This window comes from Callorhinus ursinus, unplaced genomic scaffold (assembly GCF_003265705.2).
Source record: "Callorhinus ursinus isolate GAN/ISIS: 27379988/994484 unplaced genomic scaffold, GSC_fseal_2.0 scaffold81, whole genome shotgun sequence".
NCBI classification, from domain to species: Eukaryota; Metazoa; Chordata; class Mammalia; order Carnivora; family Otariidae; genus Callorhinus; species Callorhinus ursinus.
This window is the reverse complement of record NW_027397143.1, coordinates 2,835,664-2,856,318: the sequence shown is the minus strand read 5'-3', so window position 1 is coordinate 2,856,318 and position 20,655 is coordinate 2,835,664. Positions and strand designations below refer to the sequence as shown.

The window sequence follows — 20,655 nt, the reverse complement described above, 5'->3', positions numbered from 1 at the left end:
CATCAACGTGACGGTGCAGGAGCCCGGCCGCGGCGCCCCGCTCACGTTCCGCATCGACCGCGGGCGCTACGGGCTCGACTCGCCCAAGGCCGAGGTCCGCGGCCAGGTGCTGGCGCCGCTGCCCATCCACGGAGGTGAGTGCGGGGCCTCGGAGAGAGCAGCCGGCGCGGGGGGCGGGCGGCGGCCCCCCGGAGAGCCGGGGCGCGGGGGCGGCGGGCGCGGCGCCCCCACCCCGGCCGGGCTCGCCGCTCCGCTCCGCTCCGCTCGGCCGGCGGCCCCGGGGCCGAGCTTTCCGTCGTGTGCAGCCCGGCCTGTTCAGCGGCTGGCGGGGGGGCTCCAGACGCGTCCGGGGGGCTTCCTCTTCTTTTCGGAGGACTTAGAAAACGTTCCTTTTCGTTTAGGTAGCTTGTTTACGGGAGGGCATTGGACTGCGAGTTTGCGGGGACAGTTGAGACAAAGGAGGTGGTGGAGGAGCGCAGAACTAATTCATGGTGAATGAGGTTTTAACCTGGCTTTTGGGGATCGGCAGGTTTGTTCCCGAAATCCCAGACTTAACGCTGCATTGGATCTCGGAGGATGAGGCCCTTTTCGAACGGGAAAACGTGCCGTTTTTCTTAAGTGGCAAGTGGGAGGAGGGTGGAAGAGGAAAATGGGCATCTTCCCTGTTGCTTTTGGCTCTTGTTCTGCCCCAGTAGTTTGACTGTAATTTGACGCCTGAAAAAATCTCACATTATGAAGAATCTGATACCGACTGGGACTAGGAGCCAAGTCTTCAGGGCACCGGTGCTGACCAAAGGGGAAATGGATAAAATTTTCAAGAATTGTCTTATCCTCATGTCTTCCTAAAAACACGGGCTCTGTTTCATTATTTGGTATAAAACATATATTTGTATACATCACTGGCCATGTTTTAAAGGAACCATTCTCCCTTTTGATATTTTCTGTGGGGTTGGTTTTTTGTTTTTTGTTTTTTCCCACTGCTAACTTTTTGGAAAATGTCTGCTGTCTTCTCCACCCCCACACTCATCCTGAGAATGCTGAGAGGGTTTTGTTTTTTTTTTTTCTAAGCTGCTATTCATGTTAAAATGACCTAAACAAGGCAGCCTAAATAAGGTAATGGTTTTGTTTTTATACTCTAAATATTAAAACATCATGCCTCTTCTGAGATCTGTATTTGTGTGCTGAAGTGCTAAGCTGTTTGTATACTGACTGAGGAAAGAGAATCCTGCAAGGCTTTCCTTGTAGCTTGCCCCCAATGTAGACCTGCCCTTTAAAACTTCATTTGTACACCAACAATCAGGTGCTTAAAGGACATTCTTGTCTCCACTTTGTTAAAAATGGCAGTTAGGGTCCCAGCGTGCCCAGAGAAACAACTTTGATCTTTGGTTCAATTAGTAAATATTTGTGTCCCTGTTCTGTGCCAGTCACTGTAGTTGGATCACATCATGTTGCCAAACTATGGCACTAACAATGGTAGCCTATTTTCTGGTGCTGAGAACCAGAAGGGTCACGGGGAAGGGAAGGAAGAGGAAGAGAGAGAGGCAAGCTGTTCTGGAGCAAGAGTTGGCCCTGTGCAGGGTTTTGAAATCTGTGGTTTTTCTTTGGGGCTTGGTTCCCTCTAGCACCCTAAATCCACGATCCTCACTTCTAGATTCTTGCCTCCGGAGTGTTCCATGTTTTAAAACTACTTGTTGCTTACCTGTCACCCCAAACGAAAGCCCCCTCTTTGAGAACGCTTGTTTTAGGTGTTGGACTAGAAGGGAATTGGGAGCTCACATGCAGCTGGTGTGTGGATGAGGGTTACTCCTATTCCTTTGTCTCTGGGGAGGCAGCGTCACTGTGGGGTTCAAGGTTCTGAGTCCTGCTGTACATACACATACTTTGTGACACTAGGAATGTAAATTGGCTGCGTAACCTCAGTTTCATCAGCAAAAGGGAATGATGACATATGTACCTCAGCAAGGTTGTTGAATGGTTCCTGCTTTTTAAAAAAATTTTTTAAAGTAGGCTCCACGCCCAGCATGGACCCCAACACGGGCCTTGCACTCACGACCCTGAGATCAAGACTTGAGGTCAAGAGTCGGATGCTTTTAACGGACTGAGCCACCCAGGCATTCCCATGGTTCCTGCATTCTTAAAAAGACCAGACTTGTTAACCTAAATGAGTGTCTAAATTGGTGAGGTTTTAGACACCCCGTTGAAGTGAACACATTGGGGCAGTGTGTAAAGGCTGAGTCTGGGGTCAGTTTCCTTAAGTGTCTGTCTTCCCCTTCTCCATTCTCTAGGAGCTCATTTTCTTTTTGTACGGAAGATTGCTCTACGTTCTCTCATGATGTGAGAGGTGAGATCCTACAGGTGGTTTGGATCTGACTTCCTACTAAGGGATCTGCAGACATAGGTGCTTTCAGTCCAGCAAATACTAATCGAAATTCTTTGTACCACTGGGGAGACAGGGGTAACAGCAGTGAACAAAACATAAAAATCTCTCTTCCTGAAGCACTAGTAAGGGCCTTTATAAATCAGTTCACCTGTAAATCGTGAAATCCAAGGCATTTTCCTACTCTTGTAGCAGGAACTTAGGAATGTATCTTAAAAACAACAGTCTCAGGAAACTGAGGGTTGCTGAAGTGGTGGGGGGTGGGAGGGATGGGGTGGCTGGGTGATAGACATTGGGGAGGGTATGTGCTATGGTGAGCGCTGTGAAGTGTGCAAGACTGTTGAATCACAGATCTGTACTTCTGAAACAAATAATGCAACATATGTTAAGAAAAAAGAAAAAGAAGAAGATAGCAGGAGGGGAAGAATGAAGGGGAGTAAGTCAGAGGGGGAGACGAACCATGAGAGACGATGGATTCTGAAAAACAAACTGAGGGTTCTAGAGGGGAGGAGGGTAGGGGGATGGGTTAGCCTGGTGATGGGTATTAAAGAGGGCACATTCTGCGTGGAGCACTGGGTATTATGCACAAACAATGAATCATGGAACACTACATCAAAAACTAATGATGTAATGTATGGTGATTAACATAACAATAAAAAACAACAGTGGTGGTATAAACCTGTTAAAACTACTCATGTTTAAGAAATAGCTTACATCAGTTATACCTCAGTAAAAAAAAGAGAGAGAGAAAATGGCTATTCTTGATTTAGTGAGTTTCAAAATTTTATATTTTAAGAAAAATATTGCAATTCTAGTGATCTTTATGCCTTATAATTTTGAATTGAAGAGAATTCTTTGCATGTTTGTGGAGGACTTACTGTGTATTGACAGTAAACAAAGGGATATTCAAATTACACACACAAAAAAGTTACAAGACAGAATTCCTGGCAAAAGCAGCTGTGGGCAATAGATTTGAATCAGTCTTCCTCTCCTCTCCTTCCCTTCCTTTCTCCTTCCTTCCTTCCTTCCTTCCTTCCTTCCAGGCTCTGCACCCAATGTGGGACTTGAATTCACCATCTGCCCCCCCCCCCCGCCAGCCAGCCAGGAGTCCCTAGATGTGAAATTAATGAAAATGCATTTTGAGGATAAATGTTTGGTAGTAATGAACATAAAGACAAAATAACTTCACATTTTCCTAGAGCTTAACATGGTGACTCATTTTAAATCTATAACTTGATTGGTGAAATATTAGAAACTTTTCATATTTTGAAGTGCTACTATCAATTAGGCATGTATGAATTTCTGAGCAAAATTTATTTGCCCTATGTCCTTAAAGGATAAACAGGCAACTTTTTCTTTAGGTGCTTTGGTATTTTAAAAGTACATTTTGGGGGCACCTGGGTGGCTCAGCTGGTTAAACCTCTGCCTACAGCTCAGGTCATGATCACAGGGTCCTGGGATCAAGCCCCCCATCTGGCTGCCTGCTCGGCTTGAAGCCTGCTTCTCCCTCTCCCTCTGCTCCTGCTTATGTTCCCTGTCTCGCTGTGTCTCTCTCTGTCAAATAAATAAAATCTTTAAAAAAAAAAAGTACATTTTGGAAAGTGTTAAACTTTATAAAACAGTAAGTGTTCCACTTTGAAAATCTATTCTTTGTCAATTAATAGAATGCATTTGTAAATGGAGATTTCATTTGTCTGGTGCTAACGAATTTCACATTTTAACTGAGAATTCATTTTTAGATATGGACTTTTGAAGAGACTTATTTATCTGCAGATTCCAGTAGCTTTCTTACTACTAATTTACTCAAAGGGTGAGTTTAGAGCTAGAAACAAATGTAAGCCAGTTAGTGCCTACTGTGGAGCAGACGTGTAACTGTGCTCTGTGTGCACACACTAACTTTTTGTCTGAGCCTGGAGTGGGGGGTTGGGAAGGAGAAGGCCCTGTGTTGATGATGTCATTGTGCCTGCAGATGTGGGAAGAATCTGGTGTCAGCCACTTTTTGCTTTGCGTAGAAATTTTGAGGATTGGATGTTTCAGCCTGAGAGAACAATTTTAACAAATGTTCAACTTGGGAGGGGGATATCTTACTGACCATACAGATGCAATAAAATTTTTGTTTTCAGTAGCTTAGGTTTAAGAAAGTGATTCTATGGGATGAATCCATTAAACCTGAACATGGTTTTTAAAGTTCTGAGAGTGAAGGAGATTGATGTGGAAATAAGACCTTGGATGAAAGCGGTCATATACTGTTGGAATTCATTCATAATGGCAAAGGCAGGGGCTACTGGCGATAGTTAGAGATTTCAAAATATTCAGAGAAAAAAATAGGTATGATCCTGGGAGCAGGGACTCTGAGAGGAAAGAGAATTCAAAAGGAGCTGGAGGTTCTAAAAACCAGATTTTAACATAATTAACCAAGCAAGCAGATAAAGGAGATATATACAATAAATTATATTTATATTGAATTTTACAGTTTTTTACAGATTTTATTTGGGAGAGAGCAAGGGGGGAGGAGGAGGGGGAGGCAGACTCTCCATTGATCAGGGAGCCCAGTGCAGGGCTCGATCCCAGGACCCTGGGATCATGACATGAGCTGAAGGCAGATGCTTAACTGACTGAGCCACTCAGGCGCCCTTATATTGAATTTTATAATTTAGAAAATGGTTTTACATACTGTATTTTTCCTTCACTTTTGGATGATCCATTGGCATATAAATATTCGAATATTTTTTAAAAAACATTTGACCTTCTCACCAAATATCCATCCTGCTACCATTCCATTTCTCTGTTTCTCTTCAGTTTTTCCTCCTGCTGTTCACATTGTGGAGATCTTTGATTGCCAGTGATGTTGATAAAGAATGGCATATTTAAATGATATATTGGCCTACAGAATCCCTAGGGTCTCAATGTGTGGAATGGTGGATTGGAACTAAGAAAAAAATTAATAGGAGTGAATAAATAGTCCTGAATTCCAGTAAAACAAAACAAAACAAAACCTGCCCACATTAAAAGGTGTTGAAGGGAGATAAGGCTTAGCTGCCTTTCACAGGATGGACCCTCTCTAGTCTCCACGCATCTGGGCATCCGGATCCTGGCCAGCGCTGGTCCTGCTTCATAGAGGCCAGGCCCACCTCTAGTTTATGTTTAGTTCTGCGTATGAGTTTTAAAAAAGACCACAGAGCATTATTTTGAACATTATAAAAGAGAAACCCTTCATTTGAAGGAAGGTCAGATTAAATGACTTCTCAGATTCCTCCACCTTTGTCAAAGTGTGACTGCAAAGTAGTAAGACAAATCTTTTTGAACAAACCTGCCAGAATACACCTGTGAAGGAGAGTGATTCTTTTCAAACCAGTCCCATGGCTTCGTGTGTGTACATATATATACATACATACTGTTTAGCAATGAACACATACGTTGAAACACTTTTTAGAATTTGTAAGATTATCTTTTCCATTGAACAATTTTTAAAAAAATGTGCAGTGTATCAAATCTCTGTCCTAGTAGATAGATTTGAATTTTGACAACAATTGAAAGTTATTTTGAGGCAGTTCTTTTTTATGTGCTCCTGAGCTCTCTCTTTAGGTAATTCTCAAGAGAGAAAGTCTGGTGTGTTTTAGGCCATGTCCGCGGCATCTGTGGGATGAATTCTGATTCATTCTGATTCATAATGAGCTGATTCTTTTGAGTATTTAACAGTCTTGACTTATTTACAAAATAAAACTGCTCTTCAAGATCAACAACATTTGTTTTATCATCCTTAGAATATTTTACACAGTAGACATTATTTTCCATAAATGTATAGCTTTCTTTACTGTTAGAAGCAGTTTTGAATAAAACAAAGGGAGCTCTTTAAATGCAAAATGGCATAAATACAAAAGTACTTAAGTACCTCCTCTGGAGGCGCCTGGGTGACACAGTGAAGCTTCTGCCTTTGGCTCAGGTCATGATCCCAGGGTCCTGGGATCGAGCCCCACTTCGGGCTCCCTGCTCATGTAGGAAGCCTGCTTCTCCCTCTCCTCCCTGCTTACGTGCTCTCTCTCGCTATCTCTGTCTCTCTCAAATAAATAAATTAAAATCCTTAAAAAAGAAGTACCTACTCTGTGCTTGTCCTATAGTGTGTGCAGAAGGTGCAGTACGCACTTCCTGCCTGGGGGCGCTTAGCCTTCTTGTTGAGGTCAGCTTTGTCTGGGTGTGCCTTGTGGAAGATGGTGCCGGCTGTCCTCCACCTATCGGTGGACGTTTTTCTAAACAGGGGTCTGCAGACGACAGCCACCTGTTACTGTGAACAGATTATGGAAGACAACTGTGGCCGTTTGTTCATATGTCTTTGGCGGCTTTTGAATTGGGTGGTTGTGACAGGATCTGTGGCCTGCAAGCCTAAACTGCTTAGTCTTTGGCCCTTTAAGAAAACGTTTGACAGTCTGTGTTCCAAAAGTTCATTTATACCTTAGTTTTTCCCTTGAAAAACCGTGTTACGGATTTATGGATGAGGGTTTGATTCCTAAATGGCCCCAGACTATGATTCCTGGCAGTTAGGGACAGTGTGTTCTTTGTCTCAGTCCGGCACCTACGACTGTGCTGGGTACTAGCAAGCCACTGGAATATATGATTGCATTTAATCCTGTGCTGTTTGGTCTGGTAGTGGAACTGATGGCAGGCTTTGTAAGAAGGTGGGGGGGGTGTGACAGAGTATACTGTAGGGCCTCTGTTAGTGTGCTATGTTGTAAATGGCACGAAGACCAGAAAAACAAAAAAATGGTTTGGACGTGTAGTGTGGAAAGGTTTCGTTGAAAATGTGGAATTTGAAGTCAACCTTGATTAGTTCTCTTTCCAGCCATAATGGAGTTAAAAGGGACCAGGTTTACATCCCCACCTGAAATGACTAGAAAACCTGACAAAGTTATGAAACAGCAGTTTTAGAAATAGGTCAACAAAGAGTACAAGACAGTGATCCCTGAGAGAAAGGAAATAAACAGTGGAGCCGTATGACTGCCCCAGCTTACAGCCTGGAGAGTTTCCATGTTGCAGTGCAAGGAAGGGGAGTCCAGAAGGAACCCGGTGGGCTCCTTGAGTTGCTGAGACAGAGGTCAGAGCTCAAGGAGGCCAAGGCAGTTGGAATGGGCTTGGATATGCAGGAGGTAAAGTACCAGAGAGGAGAGCTCTGCGGAGCTGCAACGGGTCCCCTCAGGTCTTTGGTTGAGTACTGATCTGTGCATTTTACAAAGAACGGTCAGAAATGAGCAGATGGAGGAACTCTTGGAGTTCCCACGAGGCTGGGGATCATTCATATTCTCATCAGTCAGTGTAGGGAGACCCTCTAATACACAGGGCATGGAGCGAGGCCACATTAGCCCTAAATAAAAACCTGTTCTAGACTCTACCTAACAAAGCTTAGAAGCACACTTTAAAAGGATCAGACTGATTCCAAGTAACTGGTCCAGAACAAAGCCCAACAGTATTTAAGGGATGCAACGACATCTGGGTCCCAAAAACATAAAATCCAAGACCCAGTATCCAGTCAGAAATTACCAGGCATGCTAAGAAACAGACAAAAACAATCCATAGTAACAGGCCCAGAAATTGAACAAATGAGAGAGTTGCAGATAAGGATGTTAAATCAGCTATTACAGATCTACCGAGGTTGTGCAAGGAGGTCAAAGAAACTATGGACACGATGAGGAGAGAAATGGATACAGAAAAGACCCACGTCAGACTTCTAGCCATGAACTCAAACTTGAAAATGTGTCAGGTTTATATTGATAGAGAAAAGAAGAGTAATGAGTCTACCAAGAGGATGTTTGCTGCTCTTGTGCTCTCAGCGTCTCCCAGACAGAGACGTGTAGTTGACACACGCTGTGTCCCACACTGTGGACTGAGGATGGGGCCGGAACTGTACAGGGACTGTCCTTCAATAACAGCCCTAGGTGGTCACGGGTTTTGGGAATTTAGGGTTCTCCAGTCTCTCACTTAGTGTTCTTCTTTAGAGCACTCTACGCAGTCAGAAATTATATATCTGGTTGGTTTGTTTCTGAGGGCAGGGGTGCAGTTTCTGTGTCCACTCTTGTATCCTCAGTGCTTAGTGTGGTACCTGGCACAGAGCAGGCTATCAGCGTTGGGTAGTTAGCGCTGGATGGATTAAAGTGGGTGAGGGAACCTACCAGCTGTGTGGCTGTAGAGATTCATCAGAGCTGGGATGTGATGTAGGTCTGTCTGACTGCAGCATCCATACTTGAACCACTTTTTTGTACTGCTTCCCAAGTGGGTTTAATAAATTATGATCTATCCACTCAGTGGAATGTTACACAGCCATTAAAGGGGATCGTGAAAGTTGTGTATATCCTACAAAAATAAATGTACAGTGATTGAACTGTGACTGTGTAAAATTTGTTTACAGTGGACAAGGACTCAAAGTAATGTGCAAAAATAAAACAGTTGGGTTATATTGATTGGATGGTAGGTGATATTTCTCATTTTTTCATTTTCTCTCTCTCTCTTTGTGTGAAATTGTTAATTTTCAGTACAAAACCTTCATAGGGGAAAGTCATACTCCCCAAAGGGAACAAGTCCATGTCAACAGGTTGGTTTTCTATTTGTTTATTCCCTAGTTTCAAGAAGAATGGAATGAATTCCAAGCCATGGTCAGAAAGAGTAGGAAACTAGAAGATACCAGCCATATATTGAAAAGGGCATGTTTTGGGGCACCTGGGTCGCTCAGTCATTAAGCGTCTGCCTTCGGCTCAGGTCATGATCCCAGGGTCCTAGGATCGAGCCCCACATTGGGCTCCCTACTCAGCGGGGAGCCTGCTTCTCCCTCTCCCACTCTCCCTGCTTATGTTCCCTCTCTCACTGTCCCTTTCTTTCTCCCTCTCTCTGTGTCAAATAAATAAATAAAATCTTAAAAAGGGGGGGCATGTTTTTGCCTTGGAGAAAAAGGGAACTCCAAGACCAGATGTGAAACAAGTAAAATGTGGCATGATTCTGAGCGGTTAGTGGGTCCTAGGAAGAGAAGTGGAATCCTAGCACCGGGCCCGGCTGTTCTGTAACATTTCTGTAATGATGATATTAACACTTCAGTGGTTTTGTCGGTTTTCACTGTTTAAAATGAATCTGCAGTTAAAGCATAGAAGGCTCTATTAGTTGTAGAACAGAAAGTAAACATTACCAACCTTAAGAACATACCACTATAAATAAATAACAAAGGTGGAGAAATGGAAGAGAGAAAAGACACATCAGGAGCAGGTGAGGGCCCCTGTCTTCGTCTCTTCACATAAGGTAAGCATTCAGGAGGGCATCTGGAGTCGTAGCCACCAGGAGGGTTTAACCACAGGAAAATCAGAAAATAACAAAATCAAGAGAGAGGGAAGATGGCAAATCCTTGGTGAGCAAAATCTTGATCTGTGACCTCGTAAATCCACGGTGTCTAACGGTGACATAATGGCTGTAAGCCTTTCTGGAACCACGGAGGGTAACCACCAGAAGAACCAGAAACAGAAGTTGAAAGTGGATGCCTTTTGGGACTTGGGACGATGCGGTGAATGGGGCAGGTGCACTTCCCTGTATGCTATTGGGTGAATTTTTCTTTGCTGCATGTGGTCACTGAGATCCCCACTCTTTCCCCTGTCCACACTGCAAATGAATTCTGCTCCCGCCCCTTTTTTCCTTTGCTGAAACTCCCTGCTTTCCCAGCATCTGCGGTCTTCTGCAGCTCCATGGCCCTGCTGTAGACCGTAGGGTGCTGCAGAAACCAAGCACTGTCTCCAGAGCATTCCTGCTTCATTGGCACCGACAGACTCTGAAATCGGGAGATGCTACCGTTGAATTACCTGATTTTATTTCATAAACAGCTCTACGTCTGTAGACCCTAAAGTAATTTACTACAGTAGCTGTTACGTTGGCTCATCGTGTTTCCCTTTTCTCTGGCAACTACCTTCCTCCTCAGTCAGTTGTGATGAGGCCTCAGCATTGATTGATGACCCCATGCCTTGACCCCCATTGGAGCTTTTTCAGCCCCCTTCGGGTTTCTCACTTCTCTCCTTATTTGATGTAGATTCCATGATTCTTCATGATAATCACCCCTTTTTTTTCTATTCTATATCACACTTACTTGGCAAAATCTCAGTCTTGGATGAGCCATGTATCATTCATCTTCTCTGCACTTCCTGTCGCCACACAGCTGAATGTTGCTGGAGAAAATCTGAACAGCCCAGCTGACCAAGGTTTGAGAACATAAAATTTATGCAAAAACAAATGGGCACTTAATGTTTAGTAATCCAAAAACATTTTCTTTTTTTTTTTTTAAGTTTTTTATTTATTTAAGTAATCTACACGCAACATAGGCTCAGACACATGACCCCGAGATCAGGAGTCACACATTCTTCCAACTGAGCCAGCCAGGCCACCCCCACACACACAAAATATTTTCTTCTAAAGAAGTGAGACAGCTCTCTGAGGCAACAGTTTTCTCTCTCTCCAATGCCTGCTGTTGTCTCTTCCTCTTTACCATCAGCCTGGTCTTCTCTTCTGAGCCCTGGAGTCACACATTCAGCTCTGCCTGCTCGGTATCTTCAACCTAAATGTCTCAAGGACATCTCCAGATTGAAGAACCTCAGATGGAGCTTTTGATAAATTTTTTGCCTTCCTGTCTGCTCCCCGTGCTCCCTGGTCTTCCCCATCTCAGTAAATGACATCATTGTCTGCTCTTAATATTTAAACAAATTTAGGAGTCATCCTTGCTGCGTTTCCTCACATTCCACATCCGATCTTTCCTCCACAGTTCACTTTCAGGACTACAGAACACATCTCTCTGTTGCTTGCCATTCTCCCTCCTGCCACCCCACTGTAGGCAACTCTCACCTCTTACCCTTTCCTGGTTTCTCTGCCTCTTCTCTTAACTCCCATCAATCTTTTCTCCCTACAGTAGCCCAAATTATCTTGAAGCTTCTACACGAAATCATAACACTCCCTGCTTAACTCCCTTCAGCGTCTTCTCATCGTCCTTAGAATGGAAACCTGAACTCCGTGCTGTGGTGTACTCCCTTCACTCCTGCCGCTCAGCTCACCACTGCTCACCATGCCGAGGTTCTTCTGATATTCTTTACTTCCTAGAGCTTCTGAGTTTTCTTCACAATGTGTACCTCCTGGCTGCCGTCCCACCCACCTCCACTTCCTACTCCCCCATACGGTGTTTGCCCTACTAGTGGAGCTTTACAGTTCTTTGGCCAATTAAAGGGGCAGACAGAGACATGGGAGAAGAATTACAGAATGTCAGAACTCAGTGGTCGTCAGTGATTCTCAAGTCTAGCCACCCATCCAAAGCCTCAGCATTCTTGTCTGGTGATTGTACAGCTCCAGTGTGAACACGTGAGCAACAGAAATCCACCACATTCAGCTCTGGAAAACAGTGTTAGAAAGTTTTTCAGCTGGGAAAAAAAAATTGGTTCAAATATTTGTAGGCAGTAGTTGATTTCCGTGTTTGACTCAAACCCTCTAACCCTTCGGCTGTATATCCCTATTTCTTTGGACCATTCTTAAGAATATGGTGTCATAAACGTCAAAATGCATTTGTCTGTCAGTACTCCACTTAAAGGATGCAGTGGACTGAGTAGTGTCCCATAAAAGTTCATGTCCACCTGGAATCTTGGAGTGTGACCTTATTTGGAAATAGGATCTTGACAAATGTGAAGTAGTTAAGGATCGAGATAAGATCCTAGTAGTTTGGGGTGGGCCCTAAATCCAACGTGGGCATCCTTATAAGGAGAGGAGAGAATTCAGAGGGGCACCGAGGGAAAAAGGCCACAGTTACGCTGCCACGGCCAGCGCAGGCCAAGGATTGCTGGCGAGCCCCAGAAGCTAGGAGAGACATGGGACCGTCGCTCCCTTGGAGCCTCCAGAAGGAGCCACGCCTGCCGACCCTTTGATTTCGACATCTGGCCTCCAGCACTGCCAGGCAACACAGTTGCTGTTTGAAGCCACCAAGTTTGTGGTCTTTTGTTATGGTAGCCCTAGGAAATGGATACGCAAGAAACCCCAGACTGGGCACAGTAATGTGTTTGCTCTCACCAAAGCAGAAGACGGTAGAGGTGTTTTTTTCTGTAGTGCTGGACACCTTCCTCGAGGCCCATAAGTTTTCTTGGCTCTAATCACTGACTCATACTGAGCTTACTGTTGATTAAACCTTCTAAATCTTTTTCAGTGGCTGCCTTGAGCTGTGTGATTTTATCTTCACTGGATGCAGCCTGTTCACTCAGCCTTTCAGGATACTCTTTGAATCCTGATTTGTCACCCACAGTCTTTACTCTTTCCAGCAGCTTTGTGTCAACAGTGAATGTGATGAGCATCCTTTCTGGATCTTCATCTAAGTCAGGTCTTAACCTTCCGGGCTTATGGATCCCCTTTAAGGCTTTAATGAAAGCCGTGGAGCTTTCTGCCAAAAAATACATATTTATGTAGATAACACAGAAAATTTTTTAGTAAGGTTTAGAAGGTTCAGATACCTCTTGAAGACCCACGTGGTCCACGAACCCAAAGTTAAGGATCCCTGCTCTATGTAATTGATACAGTATTGAAGGATGTGAATGAGCAGACCCTCATAGTGTGTTGCTCAAAACCTTCTAAGATGGTTGACCTTATTCCATTCATCAGCACTTGGCCCGGGCACACCACAGAGTTTTCTAATTTACTTCGTTGGCTTTGCATTTGGTGCTGTTTCTTAGTTTTATGATATCATAAAAGACATGATCAGGTGTTTTGTTGGAAAGAACAAAGGTATTTATAGACTCTCTTCCAGATTTGCTAGGTCAGGAGCTATGGCAAGGAAGGAAAAGAAGTGGCTCTTTTCATGGCTCCGCCATAGTATGTTAGTTTCCTGTTGCCACTGGAACCAGTTGCCACAAACCAGCTGGCGTAAGACAACAGATTTATTGTCTTATAGTTCTGGAAGTGAGAAGCCCAAAATCAGGTCTCACCAGGCTAAAATCAAGGCACTGGCAATCCTGCACTCTTCCCGGAGGCTCTAAGAGAGAATCGGTTCTCTTCCCTTTCCCAGCTTCTAGAGGCTGCCTACATTCCTTGGCTCATGGCCCTTCCTCTGTCCTCAGAAGCTGTAGCGAGGCATCTGCCTGCTCGCTCTATCTGACCTCCTGCCCCTCTCTTGCACATTTCGGAGGCCCCATGATTACCTTAGGCCCATACACGGCAGTCCAGAGTGATCTCTTTATTTTAAAGTCAGCTGAAGAGCAACCTTAATTCCCTCGTGCTGTGTAACCTAACATATTCACAGGTCCCAGGGGTTAGGATGGGAACATGCGGGGGAGGGGGAGCGGCATTAGTCTGCCTTTCATACATCCTGGACTTGTGCTAGCACCCCATGATTACAGCCTTCTCTTCTCAGGCTCTGCAGTTACTCTTTTAATAATAACTTCTGAAATTTTGCCAGGGATCAGCAGTTCCCTACTACGTCCATAATTTGCACAATCCACCTTCATCACTGTAAACACTGGAGTGCTATTTTCCTAGGTTACTTTTCTTTTAAAGATTTTATTTATTTATTTGACAGAGAGAGACAGCGAGAGAGGGAACACAAGCAGGGGGAGTGGGAGAGGGAGAAGCAGGCTTCCTGCCGAGCAGGGAGCCCGATGCGGGGCTCGATCCCAGGACCCTGGGATCATGACCTGAGCCAAAGGCAGACGCTTAACGACTGAGCCACCCAGGCGCCCTCCTAGGTTACTTTTCTAATGTCACTCTTCCGGGATTCACCAGACTGTGATTCATCCAGATCAGAAATCCTGAACTCAAGTCGGGCAACTGCTTCAAACACTCATTCAGCAAATACTCATTCAGCACCTACTGTGTGGCAGGCAGGGACAAGAAGGTCCTGCACGCTGTCTGGACAGGGAGGTAAGGTGAGTCAGCATCTGTGTGTTGTCCAGTGGTAAAAACAGACATTGAACAGATGCTAACACACAAGTAACTGTTTATTACTGATTCTTGGGGAAAGTACCAGGATGCCAAGAGGGCATAAATGAGAGCTAACCCAGTCCAGGATGGTCAGGGAAGACTCCTCCAAAGACATGTTAATGCTGAGACTAACGCATGAGCAGATACTAAACTAAAAGGGGGCACAGAAAGGAAGCCCATTCCAGGGCCAGGGATCCTATAGGATCCTATATGAAGACCAAACAGTACAAAAAACCCTTGGTGTGCTGGAGGAATGGAAAGGAGTAATTTAGAGACTAAGGGGAAATTGGTATACAGTAGAGCTGAAATTGGTGGGTCAGTACTTTCTAGGCTGTGTCAGGATTTTTTACTTTATCTCAAGAAGAATAGAAAACTTTTGAAGGGTGTGCTGGTTTGTTTGTTAAATGTTTGGTTATGGTAAAATACAGAGAATACAAAACTTAACCATCTTAACCATTTTTTAAATGTACAGTTCAGTAGCGTTACATGTATTCACATTGTTGTATAACCGATCTCTGGAACTCTGTCTTGCAAAACTGAAACTCCCTGTTTTTCCTTCACCAGCCCCTGGCAACCACCCTTCTACTTTCTGTCTCGAAATCTGACTGCTCTGGGAACTTCCTATAAGTAGAATCACACAGTATTTGTCATTTTGCGACTGACTTATTTTCACTTAGCATAATGTCCTCGGGGTCCATCCATGTCGTGGCGTGTGTCAGAGCACTGTTGCAGGGTTTTAACCTGAGGAGTGAGCTAGCCAGATTTTTTTTTTTTGAATTAACATTTTTAGCTATAACCTGCACAGAAAAATACACAATCATGATTCTGCAGCTTGATGAGTTACCATAGTGTACACACTGATGTAACCCCCAACCTGGCCACAAACGCGAGCATCACCAGCTCCATGGGGTTCCCCAGAAACGCCCTTTCAGTCACCACACCCCCTCTCACCCTCCCCAGACTGAACACCACAGATGGTGCCTCTTGTTTCACTTTATGCACATAGGTCTTGGTATGCATGCTTTTGTATTCTTGTGACGAGTTTTCTGTTGCTCCCATCACTTATATGTGAGGTAAACTCACGTTACTCTCTGTAGAATGGTTTTGCCAGTGGCCGCAAGCACGAGTAGGTCACAGTTTATCCATGCCTCTGTGGATGGGCATGTGGGTTGCCTGCTTTGTGGCTGTTATACTAATGCTGTTGTGCAGGTGTTTTATGGAGTGTGTGCTCAGGAGGGGGCTGTTCACTCCCTCTCAGTTTTCTTTCAGGCCCAGTATGTCCAAGACAGTTCATCGTCTCTCCTCCAGAACTCTGTTCCTCCTCCGACGGGTGCTGTTTCAGTCAATAGCACCGCCTTCTATCCAGGGTGTTATGCCAGAAACAGACATCTTCTTTAGGCCTCCAGCCCCCATATCTAATTACTTACCACGTCCTGTTGATCCAGATCCCTAAGTGTCTCTAAAATGTGTCCAGTTCTCCCCACATCTACTGCAGACTACTCTAATCTCCTGTCTAGACTGTGGCCTCCTGACAGGCTTCCTTGTGTCAGCTGTCACCCACTCTAACCTATTCCCTACGGAACGGGAACACAGACTCTCTTGGTTGCGCATATACATGTATCCCCAGTATTATACTTATGAATGTTATGCTGTGCCCTTGGAGTGCTCTGATATAGCATCTGAAGGCCCAGCACTTAGGTCAACAGCTGTAATAAATCTGTATTTCTAATAGTATTTATGTTAATTTCTAACTTTTTTGCTTTATTTTCCAAATCCGATTAGTTGGGTTTTGGGTTTTTGGGGGGTTTTTTTGTTTGGGGTTTTTTTCCCTCCTTTCATGGTGACTAAGAAGAGCTTGCACAGCAGTAGAAATGTCAGTTCTTCCAATTTTTTTGTTTTGCTTTTTTTACAGGGTTTTTTTTTAAAGGTATTTGTCTACTATATGAGGGACAGTTTAGTTAAAAGTAGATGGTCTCATCTGTAAATCCATGTAACTCGGCTGTTTTACAGTAAAGTGAAAACACGTGTGTGAGGGAGTTGCTACCCTCTTTACATTTGTGGGATCCCACTCAGGACGCCTCAGATACAATCGGAGACAGCGAGACACGGATTGGGAAGAGCAGCCAGTGTTAATCCATAATGAAACATCAGTAAAGCTTCATTTCTTATTACCTATAACAGAATGATTTTCTTTTTTTAACTCAAGTGAACTTAGGTCAGTGGATATAAGATCAATACAAATACAAAGAAGAAGTTAATTGTGCTTCTATATGCCAAGAACAAGCAATTAGACAATAAATTTTTAAAAATACCATTTAAAATAGCATTGGCATCAAAAACCACAAAACACTGTCACAAGAAATTAAAGATCTAAATGAGGGGAGAGTCATCCCATATTCATGGATACAAAGACTTACTATTGTTAATATAGCTGATTGACCTTCAGGTTCAACATGATCCTAAGAAAATACCAGCTGGATTTGTGCAGAGATTGACAGGCTGATTCTAAAATTCACAGGGACCCTGAATAGTCAAAACAATCTTGAAAAAGAAGAACAAGACCAAAGGGCTCCCATTTCCCGATTTCCAAACTTACCACAAGACGGTGTGGTGGTACTGGCACAGACCTACAGATCAATGGACTAGAAGTGGGATCCAGAAAACCTTACATTTGTGATCAGTTGATTGTTGACCAAGATGCCAAGACAATTCAGTGGGGGAAAGAACTGTGTTTTCAACAGAAGGTGCTGGGAAGACTGGATAGTCAGGAAGACCCAGGGCGGGAGGAGGCCAAAGAAATGTGCATTGTCTCAGCCTTAAGTGGTTCGCCCCCCACTGACACTGCTGAGGAGGGTGTGTGCCGAGGGCTGCAAAATTTCCTCTGTGTTTGGTGATGTAGAAGCACAGTGACTGGAAATTTGGAAGAAAGCAGCTGTATTACTTTCTAAGTTCACCAACCCCAGGGCAACGAAAGCTGGGTGACTACAGATCGTCTTAATGGAATGAGAGATTTCTTGAAGAAATCAGCATGAGTATACCAGGTACAAACAACAGTTTTACTGAGATAAGAGTGTGTCACAGAGAAACCTAACCCAAGGATCTGTAGGTGGGTTTTCTAAACAATCTCTGCACCCAGTTGCAGTGTCCTTTAGTCTTACTCTGATGGTCACCCTTCTCAGGTTCTTCTCCATAGAGGAAACGAAAGCAAAAAAAAAGGTTTTGGGAAATGTTTTCATCCACTGTTTTGTTGACCCTGCAGTAGACCTATTTCTTTCCTACTTTTCTTGCTCTGAAAAAAACTTGTAAAGAAATCTTTTGGGAAGGGGGTAAGAGCAGCGACTTTGCTTATTCCTGTCATTATTTGCAATCTTCAACTCTTCCCGGGCTTTTTAATTTTTGAAAAAATAATTTATAAGTCTGCACTGTCATCCTGCATTTGCCTCTATAGCTTTTGTGTGAGTCTTTCTTAAAGTTTAATTTATCTCGTGCATTCTGGCTGGTTTCATTATCTTTATCTATCAGGATAATTTGCAATTGCCCAGCTGTCTTTGCCCTGGGTTTTGCAAACTGTAATGATGGGTTGCTTTCTTCCAAGTTCCTAGTCACTCCGCATTCTGGGCATGTGTTGGGTTCTGGGTCACAGTTGCCCCTGGTTACCCCTAGCCATTATCTTGTTGGAGACAAAGCGAATGGTAAAGCAGATCACGAACTTGTTAGACACCCTGCTTTTAGCTGAACAAGATCTCTGCGGTTCTGCAGGTCGTTGACACCCATCAGTACTCTCTCTTGTCTGCCGGCTCGGTGACCTGGTAAGAACTTTCACATTTACTCTGTTTGGCTGGTTGACATAGGTATATTGCCCCCATCAAAGTTTCATTTCTGTCTCTTAGACAGGTTCTTGAGTTCTGTTCTCTTGGATTTCCCTAAAGGACGTCTGTTATCTTGATACAAAATATCTGCTGCTTTTTTCCCTCTGAATAGTAGTTCCTTAGATATACTTTTTTTTTTTTTTTTTTAGATTGTATTTATTTACCCGACAGAGAGACACAGTGAGAGAGGGAACACAAGGCGGGGAGAGGGAGAAGCAGGCTTCCTGCCGAGCAGGGAGCCCGATGCAGGGCTCGATCCCAGATCCCTGAGATCATGACTTGAGCCGAAGGCAGACACTTAATGACTGAGCCACCCAGGCACCCCTCCTTAGATATACTTTTCCATCATTACAGCCTAATCTTGAGACCCACTTCAACAAGTCCCGTTGTTTAGTTGTTATTTAAGGTAAACTAAAGGTTTTTCTTATTACTTATATTTATTAGTTTATGGACATCTCAGATTATGAAAACTTTAAACCCGTTCTTAGTTTGTTCATGTGAGTAGTCTCCCACAATGGGTTTTTTTTCCCTCATTGTCCTCCACAAGGACTGACTTCATGATTTTTTTTTTCATGTTCTCCTACCTCCTTCCTCAGCAGTTAGCTATTCCTAGCCCATCATTTTTTCTTTTTTTTTTTTCCCATATGGATGAGTCATTTCTTTTAACTCACATATTATTTATTCAAAGGTTAACAACAGCATTACACACTTAGCACCTGTCAGATGTAAGGAATGGTGGAGAACCGTGTAGATAGAAATTTGCATAAAGCAAGGACCCTAAGATGAAGAAATGTTCTTGCTATATTTGTTCTTTATATATTTTGCATATTAGCTCCTTATTAGATAGATACATGAATTACAAGTATTTTCTCCCATTTGATCAGTTGCCCCTTCATTTTGTCGATGGTTTCCTTAGCTGTGCAGCAGCTTTTTACTTTGATGCGGCCCCACTTGTGCATTTTTGCTTTTGATGCCTTTACTTTTTGCTCAAATCCAAAAAACCACCACCAAATCAAGGAAATTACTGCCTATGTTTTGTTCTAGGAGTTTTGTGGTTCCAGGTATTATGTTTAAGTCTTTAATCCATTTTGAGTTGATTTTTGTTTATGGTATAAGATAGTGATCCAGTTTCATTCTTTTGTACGTTGCTGTCCGTTTTTCCCAAAACACCATTTATTGAATTAGACCATCCCTTCCCCGTTGTATATTATTGACTCCTTTGTTGTAAATTAATTGACCATATACGTGTGGATTTCTGAGCTCTCTATTCTGTTCCATTAATCTGTGTGTGTGTGTGTGTGTGTTTCTTTTTGGAGGGGAGTGCAGGGGCAGGGGCAGAGGGAGAGAATCTTAAGCAGGCTCCACACCCAGTGTGGACCCCAGCACAGGGTTCAGTCTCACAACCCTGTGATCATGACCTGAGCCGAAATCAGGAGTCAGATGCTTAACTGACTGAGCCACCCAGGCATCCCTGTGTGTCTGTTTTTATGCCAATACTATGCAGTTTTGATTAGTATAGTTTTGTAATATAGCTTGAAATAAGGAAGTCTGGTATCTTTTTTTTTTTAAAGATTTTATTTATTTATTTGAGAGAGTGAGAGAGGGAGAGCCCAAGAGGGGGTAGGGTCAGAGGGAGAAGCAGACTCTCTGCTTCGAGCCTGATGTGGGACTCGATCCTGGGACTCTGGAATCATGACCTGAGCCGAAGGCAGTCGCTTAACCAACTGAGCCGCCCAGGCACCCGGAAGCCTGATATCTTTACCTTTATTTATCTTAAATTGCTTTGGCTATTCAGGCCATTTTGTGGTTCCATGCAAATTTTAGGATTATTTATTCTATTTCGGTGACAAGTGCCATTGGAATTTTGATAGGGATTGCATTGAATCTGTAGATTGCTTTGGGTAGTATGGGCATTTTAACAGTATTGATTCTTCCAATCAGAATGTCTTTCCATTTATTTGTTTCTTCTTTAGTTTCTCTCACTGATGTCTTATAATTTTAAATATACAGCTCTTCCACCTCCTTGGTTAAATTTATACCTAGATGTTTCATTCTTTTTTTTTAAGATTTTATTTATTTATTTGAGAGAGAATGAGCAGGAGCAGAGAGAGGGGCAGAGGGAGGGGCAGACTCCCTGATGATCAAGGAGCCCGATGCGGGACTTGATCCCAGGACCCCAGGATCATGACCTGAGCTGAAGGCAGACGTTTACAACAGCTGAGCCACCCAAGTGCCCTATTTCATTCTTTTTGATGCAATTGTGAATGAGATTGTTTTCTTAACTTCTATTTCCAGTAATTCATTATTAGTGTCTGGAAGTGCAACAGATTTATGTGCATTGATTTTGCATCCTGTAACTTTACTGAATTTGTTTATTAGTTGTAACAGCTTTTTGGTGGAATCTTTAGGATTTTATATATATAGTGTCATGTCCTCTACAGATAGAGACAG

General features: G+C 43.5%; 1 protein-coding gene across 1 annotated transcript in view; it reads left to right on the top strand.

Annotated features, from left to right (window-relative positions):
• The window catches only part of RNF130 (ring finger protein 130), a 104,802-nt gene that overhangs the window by 880 nt on the left and 83,267 nt on the right, over nt 1-20,655 (top strand). The window contains exon 3 of the mRNA XM_025862705.2: nt 3-134. Within this exon, the coding sequence (XP_025718490.2) occupies nt 3-134 (132 nt within the window). The remainder of the gene's footprint in view (nt 1-2; nt 135-20,655) is intronic.